At 42.3% G+C, this 18,728-nt stretch overlaps 1 protein-coding gene across 3 annotated transcripts in view; it reads left to right on the top strand.

Moving 5' to 3' along the window:
• The first annotated feature begins 3,267 nt into the window (after nt 1–3,267).
• The window catches only part of NFX1 (nuclear transcription factor, X-box binding 1), a 73,441-nt gene continuing 57,980 nt past the window's right edge, over nt 3,268–18,728 (top strand). For all 3 annotated transcript variants that reach the window (XM_007076577.3, XM_042963424.1, XM_007076578.3), the window contains exons 1-2: nt 3,268–3,362; nt 8,153–9,154. In XM_007076577.3, the coding sequence (XP_007076639.1) occupies nt 3,338–3,362; nt 8,153–9,154 (1,027 nt within the window). In that variant the 5' untranslated portion in view covers nt 3,268–3,337. The remainder of the gene's footprint in view (nt 3,363–8,152; nt 9,155–18,728) is intronic.

Genomic DNA, 18,728 nt, shown 5'->3' on the forward strand with positions numbered 1-18,728 from the left:
AAATAAACAAACATTTAAAAAAATATATCCTTTATCAGCTGGCAGATACTAAAATTTGTCAGTAGAGGGCACCAGAGAGATCGCAGGAGGAAAAGGTTTTGTTTCCTGTTTCTACAGCTTGAGTTAGGCAGGCTTCTGTGCCATAGACAGCTTCTCCAGTGTTTGGCTCCTGCAACGTACAGAGCTTCTTCAGCCCCTGGCCTTTTCAGTTTATGGTGGCCAACAGCCAGAAACTGCTCTTGGCACCACCTCAGGTGGTTTATAGTAGAGTGCCTTTTCTGAGACATCTCCCCATGATTTACTTTCCCTAGCATCCTACATGGTAGATTTCTAGCAGCTTCTGCCATTGTAGCACCACACTGCTTCCTTGCCATCTAGTGAGCCACAGACACATCCTCTCTGAGAAGGTCCGCACCTCAGCTCTGAGGCGATCTTCAGTGGGTAGTCTATCTCAAGCATAGAGGTAGTGGCTGTTCCTTATATTGCTAATCCTTTATTATTTTAGAGTTGTTTTTTTTACTTCTTTACTAGTCAATTCCTTATTTCTCCAATCCTCTGTTATAGTTGATAAGTCTTTAAATAAATAAAACCTTCTCTGTTCAAATGACTGTGTGGTTCCTCTCTGAACTGGACCCAGACTGAAACATCAGGTAATTAAAAAAAAATTTTTTTTTGCATTTATTCATTTTTGAGAGACAGAGACAGAGCACAAGCAGGGGAGGGGCAGTGAGAGAGGGAGACACAGAATCTGAAGCAGGCTCCAGGCTCAGAGCTGTCAGCAGAGCCTGATGCAGGGCTCAAACTCACAAACCGCACGATCACAACCTGAGTCAAAGTCAGACGTTTAACCTACTGAGCCACCAACATCAGGCAATTTCTAAAGGTGACAATATAGTTTGTTTGTTTGATGAGCCGATGTGTCAAAATTAAGGATTTATGTTCAGTAAAGTACAAAATTAATAGACAATGGAAGAGAAAACAACTGAAATGTCTAAAAATGATAAGGAATTGATATCTGCAATATATAAGAAACCATCAGCAAGAAAAATAAAGCAACCCCAATAGTAAAATGGGCAATGGGGGCACCTGGGTGGGTCAGTCAGTTAAGCATCCAACTTCAGCTCAGATCATGATCTCAGGGTTCATGAGTTCAAGCCCTGAATCAGGCTAGCTGCTGCCAGCGTGGAGCCTGCTTCGGTTCTTCTGTCTCCCTCTCTCTGCTCCTCCCCTACTTGCACTCACTCTCTCTCAAAAATCAAAAAAAGAAAGAAAGAAAAGAAAAATGGCCAACAGATATAAATTTAAAAAGAAGAAACTAAAAAGATCATTAAGAAATGTTCAGATTCATTAGTAATCAAGTGCAAATTAAAACTACAATAAGATATCACATCACACCTGTCGGTATGGAAAAAGTTTGGAAGCTGGACACTGATTATATTTCATATATACCTCAGATCTGTCCTCTTCTCTCCATCTCATTTGCTGTCACTCTAGCCCAAGGCCACCATCATCTTCTGCATTAGTGTAATACAAAAATGTAACTGATCTACCCACTTCTATGCTTTCTCCCCCCACAATTCACCGTTTCCTTGGGTGGAAGAGAAATCTAAGTGTAGCTCAGATACCACTTCTTTGCTTAGAACCCTTCAATAACTTCTTACTGCACTTGGAATAAAATCCTTTATCATGGCCTGCAGGTGATCTGAGTGATCTCATTACCTAACTCTTCAATTTCATACTGTGCCACTCTTCTTGCTTACTATTCTCCAGCAGATACTTCAACATCTTGAACACTTCAAGGTCTTTCCTTTTTCATACCCTCTGCACATACTATTTCTTCTCTCTGAATCCTCTTGTAGCTAGCTAGCTCCTTCTCATCTTTCTTTCTCCTCAAAGATCCTGGCCACCTTTTCTGGAGCAGATCCCATTAAGTCTCTATCACTGTTACCCTGCCTATTTCTTTCACAATGCTAACATAATTTGAAATTATTCTACAAGTTATTAATTTATAAATTATTTAGTTTTTAATTTCCTCTACTAGATAATGCACTTCATGAGGGTGGGGACCACGTTCATCTTTTTCACCATTTACCTCCAGCACTTAAAGCAATGCCTAAGAGAGGACGCATTAAAACACATGAAAGGCTCCTGGGTAGCTCAGTGGGTTTAGGGTCCCACTCTTGATTTCAGCTCAGGTCATGATTCCAGGGTCATGGGATCCAGCCCCGGGTCAGCTCCATGCTGGTAAGATCCTCTCTCTCCCTCTGTTTCTCTCCCCCACTAGCACACTCTCTCTCTAAAATAAAATTTAAAAATCGTTTCTTGTCTTTTGGCTAAGATCAAGTGTAAAAAAGCAAACAGAAAAACCCACATGTGAATTAATCTATTTCGTGTTTTCTTTACAAATGCAGCTGCTTCACACTTAAATGTTATGTTCTATTTAGTAATGCAACAACAAAACAAACTCCACACGCTCATTTAAAATTCTGTTACTTTCGGACCCCCTGAGTGTCTCAGTCCGTTGAGCATCCGAGCATCCAACTTAGGCTCAGGTCATGAGTTTTGAGCCCCACAACTGGCTCTGTGCTGATAGCTCAGAGCCTGAAGCCTGCTTCAGATTCTGTCTGTCTCTCTCTCTACCCCTCCCTGTCTGTCTCTCAAAAATAAACATTAAAAAAAATTTTTTTAATGCTGTTACTTTACAAATTATCAGCGCCTCCATACTTTCCCCTTTATGTTCAGTATCCATCTGTATTTGTTTTATTGTCATCTGCCGGTTCAAGTCCTTTACCATTTCTAACACATGGTTTTTATATCGCTTTTTGGCTTAGAAGTTATCTAACTTCTTTGTAAGAGTTCTCTGTATATTAGCCTTGTTATCGTTTGTTTTGCACGTTATTTTCCCCCACATTCCCTTGCGACTACTTAGCAGGGTTTTGTTTTTTAACTTCAAACCTGAACTACTCTAGGTAAGAAGGTGACGTTTGAGTTGACTCCAGCAGGCCATGTGAAGTTGGTTGGGTGCCAGGGCAACAGAGCATGGTAGCAAGAGAGCACCGCGAATCTCAAAAAGAAAAACAATGACTACGCAAATTCCTGCACGCTCCCACACCCGGCGCGAGCTTTACTACCTACAGCCAGGACTGTAGGCCTGCGCCTGGCGCTTGTGTCTGACGTCACCGACGTACCGCACAGTTCACTCAGGCAGCGCAACCTCCGTGGCTGTCCACCGCGCGCGCAGAGGCGACTAGACTTGCGGCGCCGGAAGTCGAGGGCACGTGACCGGGTGACAGCCCTCTCTAGGTTGCAGGGCTCGCTTTAGGTGTTGCGGCACGGGATGGCGGAGGCGCCTCCTGTCTCAGGTACTGTCCCGGCCCGCGCGGGACTGGGCCCCTCTCAGGGAGCGGAAATTGGGTCAGTGACGAGTCCTAGGGGCCCGGCCATTCATATCGCGAGAGTGGCGCGTACTAGGGCTGGGGATAGTGGCTCGGAAGGGCCAAGCCACGCGCGTCGTGGGTATCGAGACCTCGCCCGTTCACCACTGGTCTGTGAAGTCCCCGCAGCTGGGTCTCCAGGGAGAGCGGGTTTGTCCCAGCGCCAAGCGAATCGATGTGGGCGTCCCGCCTTCAGCCCGGCCCTACTGGGGCAGAGGCCGCCCTGATCTCCAGAAGGCGGGCGGCGGCCCAGTCACCGCCAGTGACGATGGCGGGCTCTCCATGCGTAGCGGGTTGGCGCTTCCTGGGGCAGCGGAGCGGGCTCGACCCGGACATCAGTGGTTTCCAATCTCAGACTGCTACAGACTCGCAATGTGACTGAGTCTCCGTTTCCTCATCTATCAGTTGGGAGTGAATATGTTAATTCCTGTGAAGGCTCCCGCCCTGTACTGTACCTGTTCCGTAATTGTTAGCTCGCTTCTCCTGGAGTTAGCTCTGTGTGTAAAACACCCTCATTTGGCTGTAAATGTAACATCCATTTCCATTTCCTTCAAGGTGTACTTTAGGTCTTTGTTGTCCAAACTTTACATCGCGACTCAGTGCACACGTGTAAATACAAAAGCGAACCAAAAGTTTCAGAAAGTAATGTTTTTCCTTGCTGTCTGCAGTACGCTCTATTTTCTGTTTCATTTGAAAAAATACCTGTCACACCCACTACAATGGTTTGATTTCAGGACCCACTCTTAATGAAAAACAGGACAGCAATTTGCAGCATGTGGTTTGTAGTCTTAGTTCAAGACTCGCTGATTTGAGTGAGTCACTGCCACTTAACCAATGTTGGGGCACTAGGAAGAATATATATGTATTTGTGTACTGGGTGGCAGGTAAAATGTACTTGTTACTGTGGGTCTCGGTAAAAAAAAAAAAAAAAAAAAAAATTGTGTTTTCCAAACCCTAGTCCTGATTTAGGTATTGAGTCATCTTAGGGGATAGGAACCTTCTTAGGCTGGTGTTTTGTCATTCTCCCACACGTTTTTTTCCCCCCAGATCCTCAACTGAATCCATTGATCTTCCCATCCTCAGGCTCACTTCTGGCCCATTTCTACACCTGTCAGTGTTTGAGGCCAGAATGTGTGGGATTTGTTGTGAGTTACCGTTTTGGCCTCCTGTATTGTGCCCCAGGTTACAACCTCCTCCCCATCTACTGTGGCAAAGTCCCCTAGTCCAAAGAACTATCCCATGTTCTTATTTTAGCATCATCTCTAGCCCACACCCCCATCTCCACTCAGTGTTTAGTTCTCTTGCCCACTTCTGTCCTCAAATAGCAGAGCAGTTCAGGGATATATTTCTGCCATGGGCAGACTCTCCAATGTCTGTTTTGTTTCTGGACTTCATAATCTATTGGATTTCCCCTTACTCTTCTCCACTCATCTGCTGGACACTTAACTATTCTGCTATGTTATCTTGAATGTAGGGTACCACTTGTATCCTCTTTACCAAGTAACTTCTAGCTACTTAAAATACTAAGAAAAAAAAGGGGTAGTGTCTCAGTTCTTTGTGTCTTGGGTGCAGTTTACTGATTCATGTGCCCTTTTCCCCTTCCTCCTGTCTCTTAAGGGTCTCTCTGAGGACATTACCTACTACCTCATGTCTCATGGAACACATACTGTATATGAATAGGTGCTGCCCTATCTAGACTCTGTAGTTGCATCAACTCCTTACAGCTTAACATGGAACACCTTCCTCCCATCCTTTACCAAGCTATTCTGCACAACTTTACTGGCTTCTTTTGCCCCTCTCCCACTTTGTTTCTTCAAGAAGGAGAGGACTATACAACACCCATTTGGTCTAATCTTCCCATTCTTACCTTTATGTTTTCTCTTATGTTTGTGAAACATCTCCTTCACCACCTTATGAATTTGTCTAATCCCCTTTTTGTTTTGTAAGGCCTTCCACCCCACCCCCAGAATTGCCTGTGTGAAAGCCATCAGGACAAATCCTGGATTGAGTGAAAGGTTACGCTATGACCTTTATGATCTCATTCAGTTCTTGAGTATGTGATTCTATGGTATCCACTGCCCAAACTCTGACAGTGTAGTGTAAGAGTGTGGTCTCTAGGGCCATATAGCCAGGGGTGGAATCTTGAGTCTGCTTTGGAACACATCTGTGGTCTTTGACAAGTAACTTTTTCAGTCTCAGTTTTCTCATCAGAAATGTAAGAATTAAATGAGTCAACAGATACAAAGTGCTTAGAATAGTGCCTGGCGCATGTTAATTACCTAATAAATGTTAGGGTTTATTATTAAACCTGAAACCCACAGGCTCAGTACTGTACCCATTTGTGGTCAGGTCTGTGTTTTTTTTTTTTAATTTTTTTTTTTAACGTTTATTTATTTTTGAGACAGAGAGAGACAGAGCATGAACGGGGGAGGGTCAGAGAGAGGGAGACACAGAATCCAAAACAGGCTCCAGGCTCTGAGTTGTCAGCACAGAGCCTGACGCGGGGCTTGAACTCACGGACCGTGAGATCATGACCTGAGCCGAAGTCGGCCGCTCAACCGACTGAGCCACCCAGGCGCCCCAAGGTCTGTGTATTTTAGATAGTCGGTAGCCCTAACAGCAACAATAAAGCACTATTTTAATCACTGTATGTATGTTACTAACTTGCTTTATTCTTCATAGCAACTCTTGGATGTAGGGATTATTAGTGTCTCATTCCTTATAAAAAAAATTAGGATTAAGTTACTTGCATACAGACATAAGTGATGGGCAAGTACATAAACCCATGTCTTCCAGGCTTTGTTGATTCATAGTACAGTTGACTCTTGAACTATGTGGGGGTTAGGGATGGCAACCCCCCTGCGCAGTGGAAAATCCACATATAACTTATGACTCCCCGGAAACTTAACTACTATCAGCCTACTGTTGACCAGAAACCTTACCAATGACATAAACATTTGATTAACACAGATTTTACATGATATATGTATTATATACTTACATACTCTTGCAATAAAGTAAAGAAAATGTTATGAAAAAAATGAGGAAGAGAAAATACATCTACAGTACTGTACTGTAAACAATTCATGTATAAGTGGACTTCTGTAGTTCAAAGCTGTGTTGTTCAAGGGTCAGCTGTATGATCTATAAGCTACACATCATTTTGGCTTTTTAATTTTTTTTAATGTTTATTTTTGAGAGAGAGACAGAGTGTGAGCAGGGGAGGGGCAGAGAGAGAGGGAGACACAGAATATGAAGCAGGCTCCAGGCTCTGAGCAGTCAGCACAGAGCCCAATGCTGGGCTCAAACCCACAAACCGTGAGATCATGACCTGAGCTGATGTTGGATGCTCAACCAACTAAGCCACCCAGGCGCCCCTCATTCTGGCTTTTCTACTAACTAGTTTTGTATCTTTAGGCAAATCATTTAGTCTTTGGGCTTCAGGGACAAAGAAGCATCTTGAGGGGAAAAAATGAGTGGGTTGAAGAGGCATATGCTTAATTTTTGAGACTCAGATTCTGGACCATATCATAAAGGTTATGTATGGAAAACCTAAAATACATTCCTGGAGGGAACAGATGGGAACTAATGTACTCACTGTGTTAAGTACTATCAATATGAAATTTTGATTAAATTTCACAATTACTCTTTGAAATAGTATTGTCATCTTTCGTCATGGGTGAGGAAATGAAGGCTAAAAGCAGTATCCCTAAGCTCATACCATCATCTGGAGGACCGTACTTCAAACTGATTTTGGCTGACTCCAAAGCCTGTTTGCTTGATATTATACAATGCTGTCTTAGAGTTTTGAAAGACCACATGGAACCTGCTGTTTGATTCTCACCCCTGAACTGTATGCTGACCTGAAATTTTTTATAAAACAAATGCAGGTATAAATCATGCCTATCGGGGTGCCTGACTGGCTCAGTTGGCTCAGCATGCAACTCTTGATCTTGGGGTTGTGAGTTCAAGCTCCACATAAAGCAGAGAACTTACATTAAAAATAATAATAATAACAATAAAAATAATAATACTAGGGATGCCTGGGTGGCTCATTCAGTTAAGCATCTGACTTTTGATTTCAGTCATGATCTCACAGTTGTGAGATCGAACCCCATGTCTGTGGGATCTGCTTAAGATTCTCTCTCTCCCTCTGCCTCTCCCCTGCTTGTTCCTGCTCTCTCTCTCTCTTGCTCTTTCCCTCTCTCTCAAAAAATAATAATAATAATAATGCCTGATCACTCAGATGAGCGGTTTTACTTAGCAGTTCTTTTTTTTTTTTTTTTTTTTTTTTAATGTTTACTTATTTTTTGAGAGAGAAAGAGAGCATGAGCAGGGAAGGGGCAGAGAGAGAGGGAGACACAGAATCCAAAGCAGGCTCCAGGCTGTCAGCACAGAGCCCAACTTGGGGCTCAAACCCACGAACCGCGAGATCATGACTTGAGCCAAAGTCAGAGGCTTAACTGACTGAGCCACCCACGTGCCCCGTTTACTTAGCAATTCTTAACAGTGGCTATTGGTGAAGCTACTGGTCATGGAATGGTCAGTCTTCCACAAGCACCTTGAACCTATCACAGTCACAGGAAAAGTAGGCCTTAATAAGGGCCTGTTTTATATAGTCCTTAGGAAAATAACTTTTAGATATGGCCTAGGGACTTCTGGGTTTCATGGGTGACAATTAATTTCTTTACTGGCGTGTCTATTTTTTTATGTCCTAGGTACTTTTAAATTCAATACGGATGCTGCTGAGTTCATTCCTCAGGAGAGAAAAAATTCTGGTCTAAATTGTGGGAGTCAAAGGAGACTAGATTCTAATAGGATTGGTAGAAGAAATTACAGTTCACCACCTCCTTGTCACCTTTCCAGGCAAGTCTCTTATGATGACATCTCTGGTATTCATCAGCACAGTTATCTTTTGGGAAGCAAACCTAAGAGTCAACAAACTTCTTTCCAGTCCTCTACTTCTAACAAATTACTCAAGAGCCATGGCCTTCAGAATCAACCTTGGCAGAAATTGAGGAGTGAAAAGCAACATATCAAGGTCAAGAAAGTACAGAATCTCACTGACCAGTCCTCAGATGCAGCTAGCTTAGAAAATGTGGCCAGGCCAGAGAGTGGGACAAACCCCAGAGAGCACAGCCCTTCTGAGAGTGAGAAGGAAATTGTCGGTGCAGATCCCAGAGGAGCAAAACCCAAAAAAGCAGCCCAATTTATATACAGCTATGGTAGAGGACCAAAAGTCAAGGGAAAACTCAAATGTGAGTGGGGTAACAGAATGACTACAAAATCTGAGGATACTGGACCTGAAAATACCAAACCTGTGGGGGTTATCCACTCTGACTCTTTGGACACATCCTTCAGGAAAGGAGTATTGGATGGGTATGGGGCCAGACGCAGTGAGCAAAGAAGATACCCACAGAAAAGGCCTCCCTGGGAAGTGGAGGGGGCTAGGCCACGACCAGGTAGGAATCCACTAAAACAAGAGGGCCAACGACATACAAATGCCGGACCCAGAAACAACATGGCACCCATTCCAAAGGATAATCTTAATGAAAGGCCAGCAAAATCTGCCTGTGACGATGGGAATTTGGCAGTTGTCAACAAGTCTTCCAGAAGGATTGACCCAGAGAAATGCGCTGTAAGGAGGCAGGATCCTCAAGTAGCATCTTTCCCCCGAGGCAAACAGAACCACTTGCTAAAGAATGTGGAAACGCACACAGGTAAATCTACCTAGGTAGTGGAAATGTTTTGTCTTGTTTTGTTTTGATAGATAATAAATTCATGCAATTTAGGAGCTAGAAAATATTAAAAGGTATACAGTGAGGGATGCCTGGGTAGCTCAGTCAAAGTGTCTGACTCTTGATTTCGGCTCAGGTCATGATCTCGGTTTGTGAGTTTGAGCCTTGCGTTGGACTCCAAACTAACAGTGCAGAGCCTGTTTGGGATTCTCTCTCTACCCCCATCTCTCTCTCTGCCCCTGTCCCCCACACTCTCAAAATAAACTTAAAAAAAAAAAAAAAGGTATGAAATGAAACATCTCTTTCTTTGTTCATCATCTGCCTGCCTGGGTCTTACCACCACTTGCTCCCCTCCCCAGTAAGTAACCACTTACTTAGTTTTTCTATATTATAAGCAAATACAAATACGGAACTTTTTTTCTCAACAAAGAATTCTAGTAAGGGATTTTTAGAATGCAGATGTGGGTCTTATAGATGTTTGGTTACAAGATTTTTTTTTTAATATAAAAGCACAGGTAAGGGATGGTAACATCTCCACTGCCTTTCCTTATTCCAGCCTGCATCGTCTCTTGTCTGCTCATCTGCAAAATGTCCTAACCATTCTTGCCATCTTCATTTTCTCTCTTTCAGTCCATCTCTTACACCAGCATCAGAGAATGATCTTTCTAAAATACATGTTGAACTGTGTCACTCCCCTGTTTATTTCTGTTCACTTGTTTTCACCACATGCAGATTCTGGCTTCTTCCTTACCCAGCCACCCCACCTTATGCTGCATCAGCCCCCCCCCACCACATTGTATTCTCTGTACTCTATGTTGTTTCATCTTTCCCTGCTGTTGTATATATGGCTCTCTTCTTCTAGAATGTCTGCCATTTGATTCACTAATGAATCCTTACTCTTTTTAAATTGCTCTTTTAAAAAATATTTATTTTTTTGAGAGTGAGAGAGTGCACACATTAGGGAGGGGGGTGCAAAAGGAGGGGAAGAGAGACTCCCAAGCAGGCTTCATGCTCAGTGCAAAGCCTGACACAGTGCTTGATCCCACGACCCTGGGATCATGACCTGAGCTGAAATCAAGAGTCGGATGCTCAACTGACTAAGCCACCCAGCACTCCTCTTACTCATTTTTTAATAGCTAGTTTAGCCACATGTCCAGGAAACCTTTCTTACTTCCACAGATGGCATTAATCTTCAATAGCCCTATGATGTCTTCCCCCTTAAACGTACACGTTTCCGTTATAGCAGTTAGCACTGGAAGCCATCATTGTTTATATGTCGATGCCCACCACTAATCTGTAAGCTTCCTGAAAGCAAAGACTGTTTTTTATATCCCTATTGCTTAACATAGCTCTTAGAACATAATAGGTATTCCACTCTGTTGGAAGGTTCTTCTTTATTTTGAACTAAAAACTTCTTTCCAGTAAATACTCTATCCCCTGGTTCAGGTTCTGTCCTCTGAAGCAACACAGCAACTAGTCTCTCTCACCAGTTTCCCACCTCCTCATTGCAAATCAGCTTTTTTGCAGTATTTGAAGACACCTCTCATTTTGCCTTGAGTGTGTATATATTTCGTACAGGCTAAACAGTTTCGTTCTTGTAGCTGTCCTTGTGGACCTTTACCATCTGGTCTCCCTCCAGTTTAATGTACGTAGCCCAGCCCAACACATGAAATCACCACCTACCCAGGACTGTTTTTACCCTGGCTTATAGTACTTCTAGTTCTCTTTTGCTCCCCTAGGCAGTCCTTCCTCTTGGGACCTCAACTTGTGTTATGAACAAAGGTAGCATTATACTAGAGTTGCCTTTGAATTCTTAAGGCTGGTTAATAGTTTCCTTTTGCTTCATAACAAATTATCACAAAAATGTAGTGGCTTGAGATAACACAAATTTATTATGTCACAGTTTCTTTGGGTCGGGAGTTTGTGTATCTGTTAGCCTAGTTCTCTACTCAGAGCCTCACAGGTCTAAAATTTGGCCAGGGAGAAACCTCATCTGAGGCATGGGGTTTTTCATGCTCACTGGTTTGGTAGAATTTAGTTCTTTATGGTTGTAGGGTGAGGTCCCCTATTCTCGCTGACTATTGGCTGAGGGTCACTCTCAGCTCTTAGAGGTCACCTGCAATTCCCTACCACATTGCCCTCTACACAACATGGCACTTATCTTCTTCGAGGTCTATAGGAAAACATCTGCTAGAGATTCTTCAGATCTCTCTGACTTCTTTCTCTGATCCCTAGACTCTTTTTAAAGTGTTCACCTGATTATATCAGGCCCACTGAGACTCAAGGGGAGGAGATTATATAGGGCATGCACACCTGTATGCATGTGGGAATCTTAGAGGCCATCTTAGCGTTTTGCCTAACAAATCTCTCTTGGCCTCACATCCCCACATATTCTTGAGAACACTTTATTCATATTTATAGAATAAATACTATGTACCAAGCACTGTTCTAGGTACTGGGAATACACTACTAGTGAGATTTACATTCTGGTAGGGAAGGCAGGCAGAGAGCACTTAAACCAATATTTAGTATGTCGGTTGTGGGTAAGTGCTAAAAAAGAAATATAAAGCAGTTTAAGAGGACAGAGTAAGGGCGGGGGGGGCGCTAGTTTAGATATGTTGGTCTGTTTGATGAGACAAGTACACCATGTGGCTTTCTGAAAAGTGTACCCAGCAGAGGAAGAAGCAAGTTTAGATTAGGGTGTGAACAACAGAGAAGCAGGCAGCAGAGGAGGTCAGAGAAATCACAGGGGCTGGATCATGTGAGGCCCTTGGATGTGGTTCTGATTAAGAAGATCAGAAGCAGCTGGAAGGTTTTGGGAAAAGGTATGACATGATCTTCCTAGCAGCTGTGTGGAGAATTGTCTGTAAGGAAGCAAGGGGATAAGTTAGGAGTTGTTGGAGCAATTGACGTAGTTGATGATGGAGACTTGGACTAGGGTGGTAGTGTTGGTAAAGGTAAGAGTGTTAGACTTTGGATGTATTTGGAAGATAAAACTGACAGGATTTGCAGAGAGACTAGATGTTTGCTCCAGGAGAATGAGAGGAGTCAAAGATGAAGCCAACACTTTTGTGTCTGAATCACATAAAAGAATAGAATTGCCAGGGCACCTGACTGGCTCATTCAGTGGAGTAAGTCACTCTTGATCTCTGGGTTGTAGGCTTTAGCCCCACCTTTGGTATAGAGATTACTTAAAAATAAAATCTTAAAAAAAAAAAAAACACGAAAACGAATAGAATTGCCATGTACTGGAGTATGAGCCTGGGAGAGGAAAGGGTGTTGTTTGTTTTCAAAACTTTTTAGTTTGAGATAATTTTAGATTTATAGAAAAGTTGCAAAATAGTACAGAGAATACCCATATATCTTTCACAGCTTTGTCTAATGTTAATATCTTACATAACCAACTCTGGTCCTTTGTCAAAACTAGGAAATTAACACTGGTACAGTAGTATAAACTAAACTGTAGACTTTATTTGGATTTCACCATTTTTTTCCACTAACATCCTTATTTTGTTCCAGGATCCAGTCCAGGATACCACATTGCATTTAGTCATCATGTCTCCTTAGTCTCCTTTTAGTCTTAGTCTTCTTGTTGGAAAAGTTTTCTTGGTCTTTCTTGTTGGAAAAGTTTGGATATGTTTTGTCCACTCCTCGTTCAGGAAAGATAGATAATTTGGTTAAGTAGGGAGTTAAGAATTCGAGCAGAGATCTGGACTGGAGATGTAAACTTGGGAACTTTCAGCATGGAGTCCTCTAACAGACTAAAGGAGGTCACCTAAAATGTGAGTGTAGTTAGAGAAGAAAAGTTTGAGGATGGAGCCTTCCTGTAACTCAGTGTTTAAAGGTTGGAAGGTAAGGACCCAGCAAAGGAGACAGAGAATAAGTAGCAATTGAACTAGGAAGTGAACCATGTTTTAAATGCCAAACTAAAAATGAAATTCAAGGAGGGAGTGATCAGTTGTGCCAAATGCTACTGATGGGTCCAGAAAGATGACAACTGCATATTGACTGGTGGATTTGGCACTGAGAGTTATTGGTCTTGATAAGAGCAGTTTTGGTGGAGTGGTGGATATAAAAACTTGATTGGAATGGAAAGAAAGGATTAAAGTCTCTATGGCTGCTTACAAGTGGTCTTTGCTAACTCGCATTCTGTACTGAGAGAAACTAGCACTGCTTCTATTCTTCCAGGCTGTCTGTAGCCCTCATTCTGTGGTAGCAAGATCCCCTGTATCCTTAGTAAGTTTCTCCTCCGGCTCCTAATTAATCTGTGGCCTTCTGTAAGTTCACCACGTTTCCTTACGGCCTTTCAGTGCCTGCTGTATTTCCTTATCCCACTTGCCTTAGTTTCTGGAAGATGAGAGGAGTGTGCTCCTCCCTCAGTGTCATTTGTGAACCATTATTTTTCTACCTTTGTATCAAAATCCCTGCTCCTTTGAACTTAATGCTATATCACCTTTTGGCTACATCACCTTCCTGTCTCTTTATTGTTGTCATGTATTAGCCTCCAAATCTCCCAGCCCCAGCCCTCATTTATTAATGCCTCCAGCCTATATCTTTCCTCTTGCCCAATGGTTCTCAAAGTGTTGCAGAGCAGCAGTCCTCAGCAACGCCAGGGAGCTTGTTAGAAAAGCATATTCCTGTGCCTCACCTCAGACTTACCAAACAGAAGTTCTAGGAATAGGGCCCAGCAATCTTATTTTTTAACAAGCCTCCTGGTAACTCTGATTGGAGAACTACTGATTTACTATAAATCCTGCTGTTTGTCTGGGTGACTATAGTGATCATATGGATTATACCATCCTCATATTCTTTGATCTTCTCAACCACAGTGACCTTTGCCTTCATTATACTTCTACACCCGCTACTACTTTCTGACCATAACCTCCTGTCCTTCTGGTTCTCTCAGTCTCTTACACCCACTAACTGTATTGTCAGCCATCTATCCTTCTTTATTCCCTCTTCAGGCTGGGCCTTATTGTACTTTTGAAGTATTATCCTTCTGAGAAGGCATTTGGCAGAATCCCCACCCTGGATTGATGCTGCAGTCTACCTTTTCTGCTCCATCTGGATAACAGGATGCTGTTCCAGGAAATCATACAGTAGTACAGATTTGGTGCTGTGGAAGATTCTCTCACCTTCTCAGGGAAGTCTTCCTGATCATCCTGTTTAGATCCATAATATTCCCCCCACTACTAGCATTCCCCATCCCTTACTGGTTTATTTTTCTCCAAAGCACTTCCCACTGTTTGATGATGCTACTTCTTTTTCATTGTTTATCATATTCCCCTACTAGATAATAACTTCCTAAGAGCAGAAAAGTTTTGTCTGTTTTGTTCACTGTATATCCGTAGTGTTTAAACAATGCCTGGCACATAGTAGGTTCTCAGTAAATATTTTTGTTTAGTGATTTCTCCAACTTCAGTTGACTTTCCATACTGCCTATTTTCCCCTTATATGACCTTGGTCAGCTGTCCTTCCCATTTTCATCTAAGAGTACTCCCAAATCTTTTCCAGTCTTGTTCAGATCTTCCTGCCATTCATCTACCTCAGTCTCAGTGGACCTCCTTGCCTCCTATTCAGAGAAAGGGGAGATCATCAGGCATAATTTTCTCAACTTTTTGCTCCCTTTAGGCAAACTCAGAGAAATCTGCCTATTCTTTTCTTTCATTTTGAACTCTCCTTTATTTCCTTCCATCAGCCTTTCACATCTGCTATTGCAAGTTCTCAGCCTAAAGCTCTTCTTAAGTCTGTCCTATGCTCTAAAAGAAAAACTCCCGTCATGTGGCCTCCTGGTAGTGTTTCCTTTCCTTCCATTCCAGTCTAATCAATCACTCTGGGCCGCCTGGGTGGCTCAGTCGTTTAAGCGTCCGACTTCAGCTCAGGTCACGATCTCACACTCCGTGAGTTGGAGCCCCATGTCAGGCTCTGTGCTGACAGCTCAGAGCCTGGAGCCTGCTTTGGATTCTGTGTCTCCCCCTCTCTCTGCCCCTCCCCTTGCTCATGCTCTGTCTCTCTCTGTCTCAGAAATAAATAAAAACATTTAAAAAAAAAAAAAAAAAAAAAAAAAGAGTCACCAACCCTGTTTCCTTTTCCCTGTTTTGATTCACTTCTCAGTCCTCTGCCATCATCACCACTGACTCAGAGAGCTACTGGTAGGGTCATTAATGCCTTCCTATTTGCCACAGCCAGCAGACAGATGTATTTCAGTCCTCATTATCCTGGCTTCCGTTTGAGTTTGATGTGAAGGAGTCTTTGTTGAAGTGTTACTTTTTTGATACCACACACTTCTGGTCCTCCTTGTTCTTGGCTGTTCCTGCGTGTGTCCTTCAAGTTTCTCTTCCTCCACCTCTTTCTTAAATGTTGGCATTTCCTAGGACTTTGTCTCAGCCCTCTGTTCTTACTTGATAATGTCTCATTGGGAGACGACAACTGCTCTCTCAACCACTGCCTCTGTGCTGTGCTGGCTTCTAAACTCTTACCTCCAGATCCTAAGCTCTGCCACAAGCTTCAGACTCACATAAATAAACATGGTATCTGACATACGCTTCAGACTCAGCAAAACCACCTTGAACATGTTGACCATGCTTATATTGTATGAGAGTTTTAAAAACAGCTGCCTCACATTTAATGAGGTAACTTAATAAAGTTGCTTTAGTAGGTAACTCACCTTTAGTCTGAAGATCTAGGTTTAATCAGTTTTAAACTTTTGTTCTATTTTCCTTTTCTTTCTTTCTTTTTTTCTTTCTTTCTTTCTTTCTTTCTTTCTTTCTTTCTTTCTTTCTTTCTTTCTTTCTTTCTGTCTTTCTTTTGAGAGGGGTGAGTGGGGGAGAGAATATCTCAAGCAAGTTCCATGATCAGTGTGGAGCCAAGGTATGGGGCTCAGTCCCACGACCCTGGGATCGTGACCTGAGCCGAGATCAAGAGTTGGACTCTCAACCAACTGAGCCACCCAGGTGCCCCTCTCATTTGTTTTATCTGTTCCTTTTTATTTTTGCAGATATATTTTAAAGTAAATTCCAGATATTATTTTACCCCTATATATTTTCACTGTGCATCTGTTTTTTAAAATGCCATATATATATGATTATTATTTTTATGTAATCACAGTATATTCTTGGATTTTTCAAATTAGTATTGTTTTAGACCTTTTTTTTTTTTTAAGTTATTTATTGGTGCATCTGAAAAGTTTGTAGTCAGTTAACACTTCAATCAGGTCTCTTTGTTCTTCCAATTATTTCAATGGGAAATAATCTTTACTGATATGCTCTCAAAGTAGAATTATAGAGTAGACACAGTTATGGCTGAGAAATTATGGGGAAGCCCTAGTGGGAGAGGGTTTAGATTGAAAAAGAGCCAGTGGTCAGACCAGGGCTGGTATCCAGCAGACAAAAGCCTTGGACCTGAAATGTAATAGTTGATCAGCACAGAGCTGTTCTAGGACACTACCATATTTTACATATGTTAAACATGTTTGGATAAAACCGCAGTATTGTTAGTGAAAGGATTATACTGTTTCTAGATCTTTCTGGAACCTTTTGCTATATTTTTTTTTCTTTTCATTCACTCATACAAGTTTTTTTTTTTTCATTTATTTATTATTGAGAGACAGAGAGACACGGAGCATGAGCAGGGGAGGGGTAGAGAGAGGGCAAGACACAGAATCTGAAGTAGGCTTCAGGCTCTGAGCTGTCAGCATAGCCTGAAGCGGGGCTCGATCTCATGGAGTGTGAGATCATGACCTGAGCTGAAGTCGGTTGCTTAACCAACTGAGCCACCCAGGCGCCCCCATTCATACAAGTATTATTGAGTGCTCACTATGTCCCAGGCAGCGCTATAGGTAAAAACCTCAGCCCTTGAGGGAGTGTACATTCTATGTACAGAGTTAGGACATAAGTAAGGTGAAATAAGTAAAATATATGATCTATAAGGTTCAAGTGGTGTGGAGAAAAAATAAATAGTATGGAAAATAGATAGGGAATGTTGAGGAAGTGGGTTTCAAATTTTTAAAGTATGGCCAGAGACTGCCTCATTGTGAAGATCACATTTTGAGTAAACACCTGAAGGCACTAAGGGACTGAGCTATGTTGATGTCTAGGGAAAAGTATTCTAGGCAGAGGGAACAACAAACTGTAAAGATCCTCAGGCAGAAATATGCCTGCCAGTCTGGGCCTAGGAAGGCAGCCATTGTGTTCTCAGAGGGAAGGAAGAATAGCCATAAGGACCCAGAAGTGATGAAGGCCGTTGTAAGGACTTTGGCTTTTACAAGCATGTGATGGAGGAACCATTGGCAAGTTCTGGGCATGAGTGGCATCATCTAATTTGCATTTTAACAGGCTCCCTCCGGCTGCTGTGTTGAGAATAGACAAGTAGAGCAAGGACAGAAATAGGGGAGACTAGTTAGGAGGCCATTTTAATAATCCCAGGTGAATGGATAGTGTTTTGGGCCATACTAATAAGGGGTTGGATTCTGGATCTATTTTTTTTTTTTTCAACGTTTTTTATTTATTTTTGGGACAGAGAGAGACAGAGCATGAACGGGGGGGGGGGGGGGGGGGCAGAGAGAGAGGGAGACACAGAATCGGAAACAGGCCCCAGGCTCCGAGCCATCAGCCCAGAGCCTGGCGCGGGGCTCGAACTCACAGACCGCGAGATCGTGACCTGGCTGAAGTCGGACGCTTAACCGACTGCGCCACCCAGGCGCCCCAATTTTGAAGGTAGAGCCAGAAGGATTTACTGTCAGATTGAACATGGGATATGAGAGAGACAGCCTTTAGAAAGGGCTTGGTAGAGCTTTGTGGGTTACTCAAAGTTGGCAGTTGTTCCCACACCACTATATGTGTGTGCATCCTAGTGGTCAATTTCACTGTGGCTAGATTTAGAAACACCACATATAAAACAATAATTATTTATTAACAAGCCATAAACTTAATGAATAAGAGAAACAGTAAAATAAAAAGACAACCTTCAGGGTAAAAATCAAAACAATAGTCTCTCATAGGGCTTTCGTGTATGTTCCAAACTTCACTTACTTTTTTGTGTCCTTTACTTTTTTTTGTTTGTTTGTTTGTTTATTTTGAGAGAGAGAGCACAAGCAGGGGAGGGGCAGAGAGAGGGAGAGAATCCCAAACAGCTTCTGCACTGACCTGAGCCAAAATCAAAAGTTGGATGCTTAACCAACTGAGCCATCCAGGTACCCCTGTGTCCTTTACTTCTCTCTCAGTTCTGCTCTGGAATAGTCAATAGGCATTTTCTACAAAATGTATCTCCAATGTAATTCTTACAAACTATTCCTCTGCCCCAGTCAGGCTCTTATATATAGATGACTCAAATGTAATCTCACTTTCTAATGAGCTCTTACTTAACTTACCCTTAAGAATCTTCCACACATACTGTGCTAACTGGTAGAAAATATAATTAACTTTGTTATTCACAGATGTTACCTATGCAGGATAGGGTATTCCTGCTTTTAAGAAAGAATCTAAGTCTGGTTCCTCAGTTTTTATAATATAATTAAGTTTTATGTTAATGTTTATATGTTATTTAAAGCAAGTAGATT

This window comes from Panthera tigris, chromosome D4, assembly GCF_018350195.1.
Source record: "Panthera tigris isolate Pti1 chromosome D4, P.tigris_Pti1_mat1.1, whole genome shotgun sequence".
In the NCBI taxonomy this organism is placed as follows: Eukaryota; Metazoa; Chordata; class Mammalia; order Carnivora; family Felidae; genus Panthera; species Panthera tigris.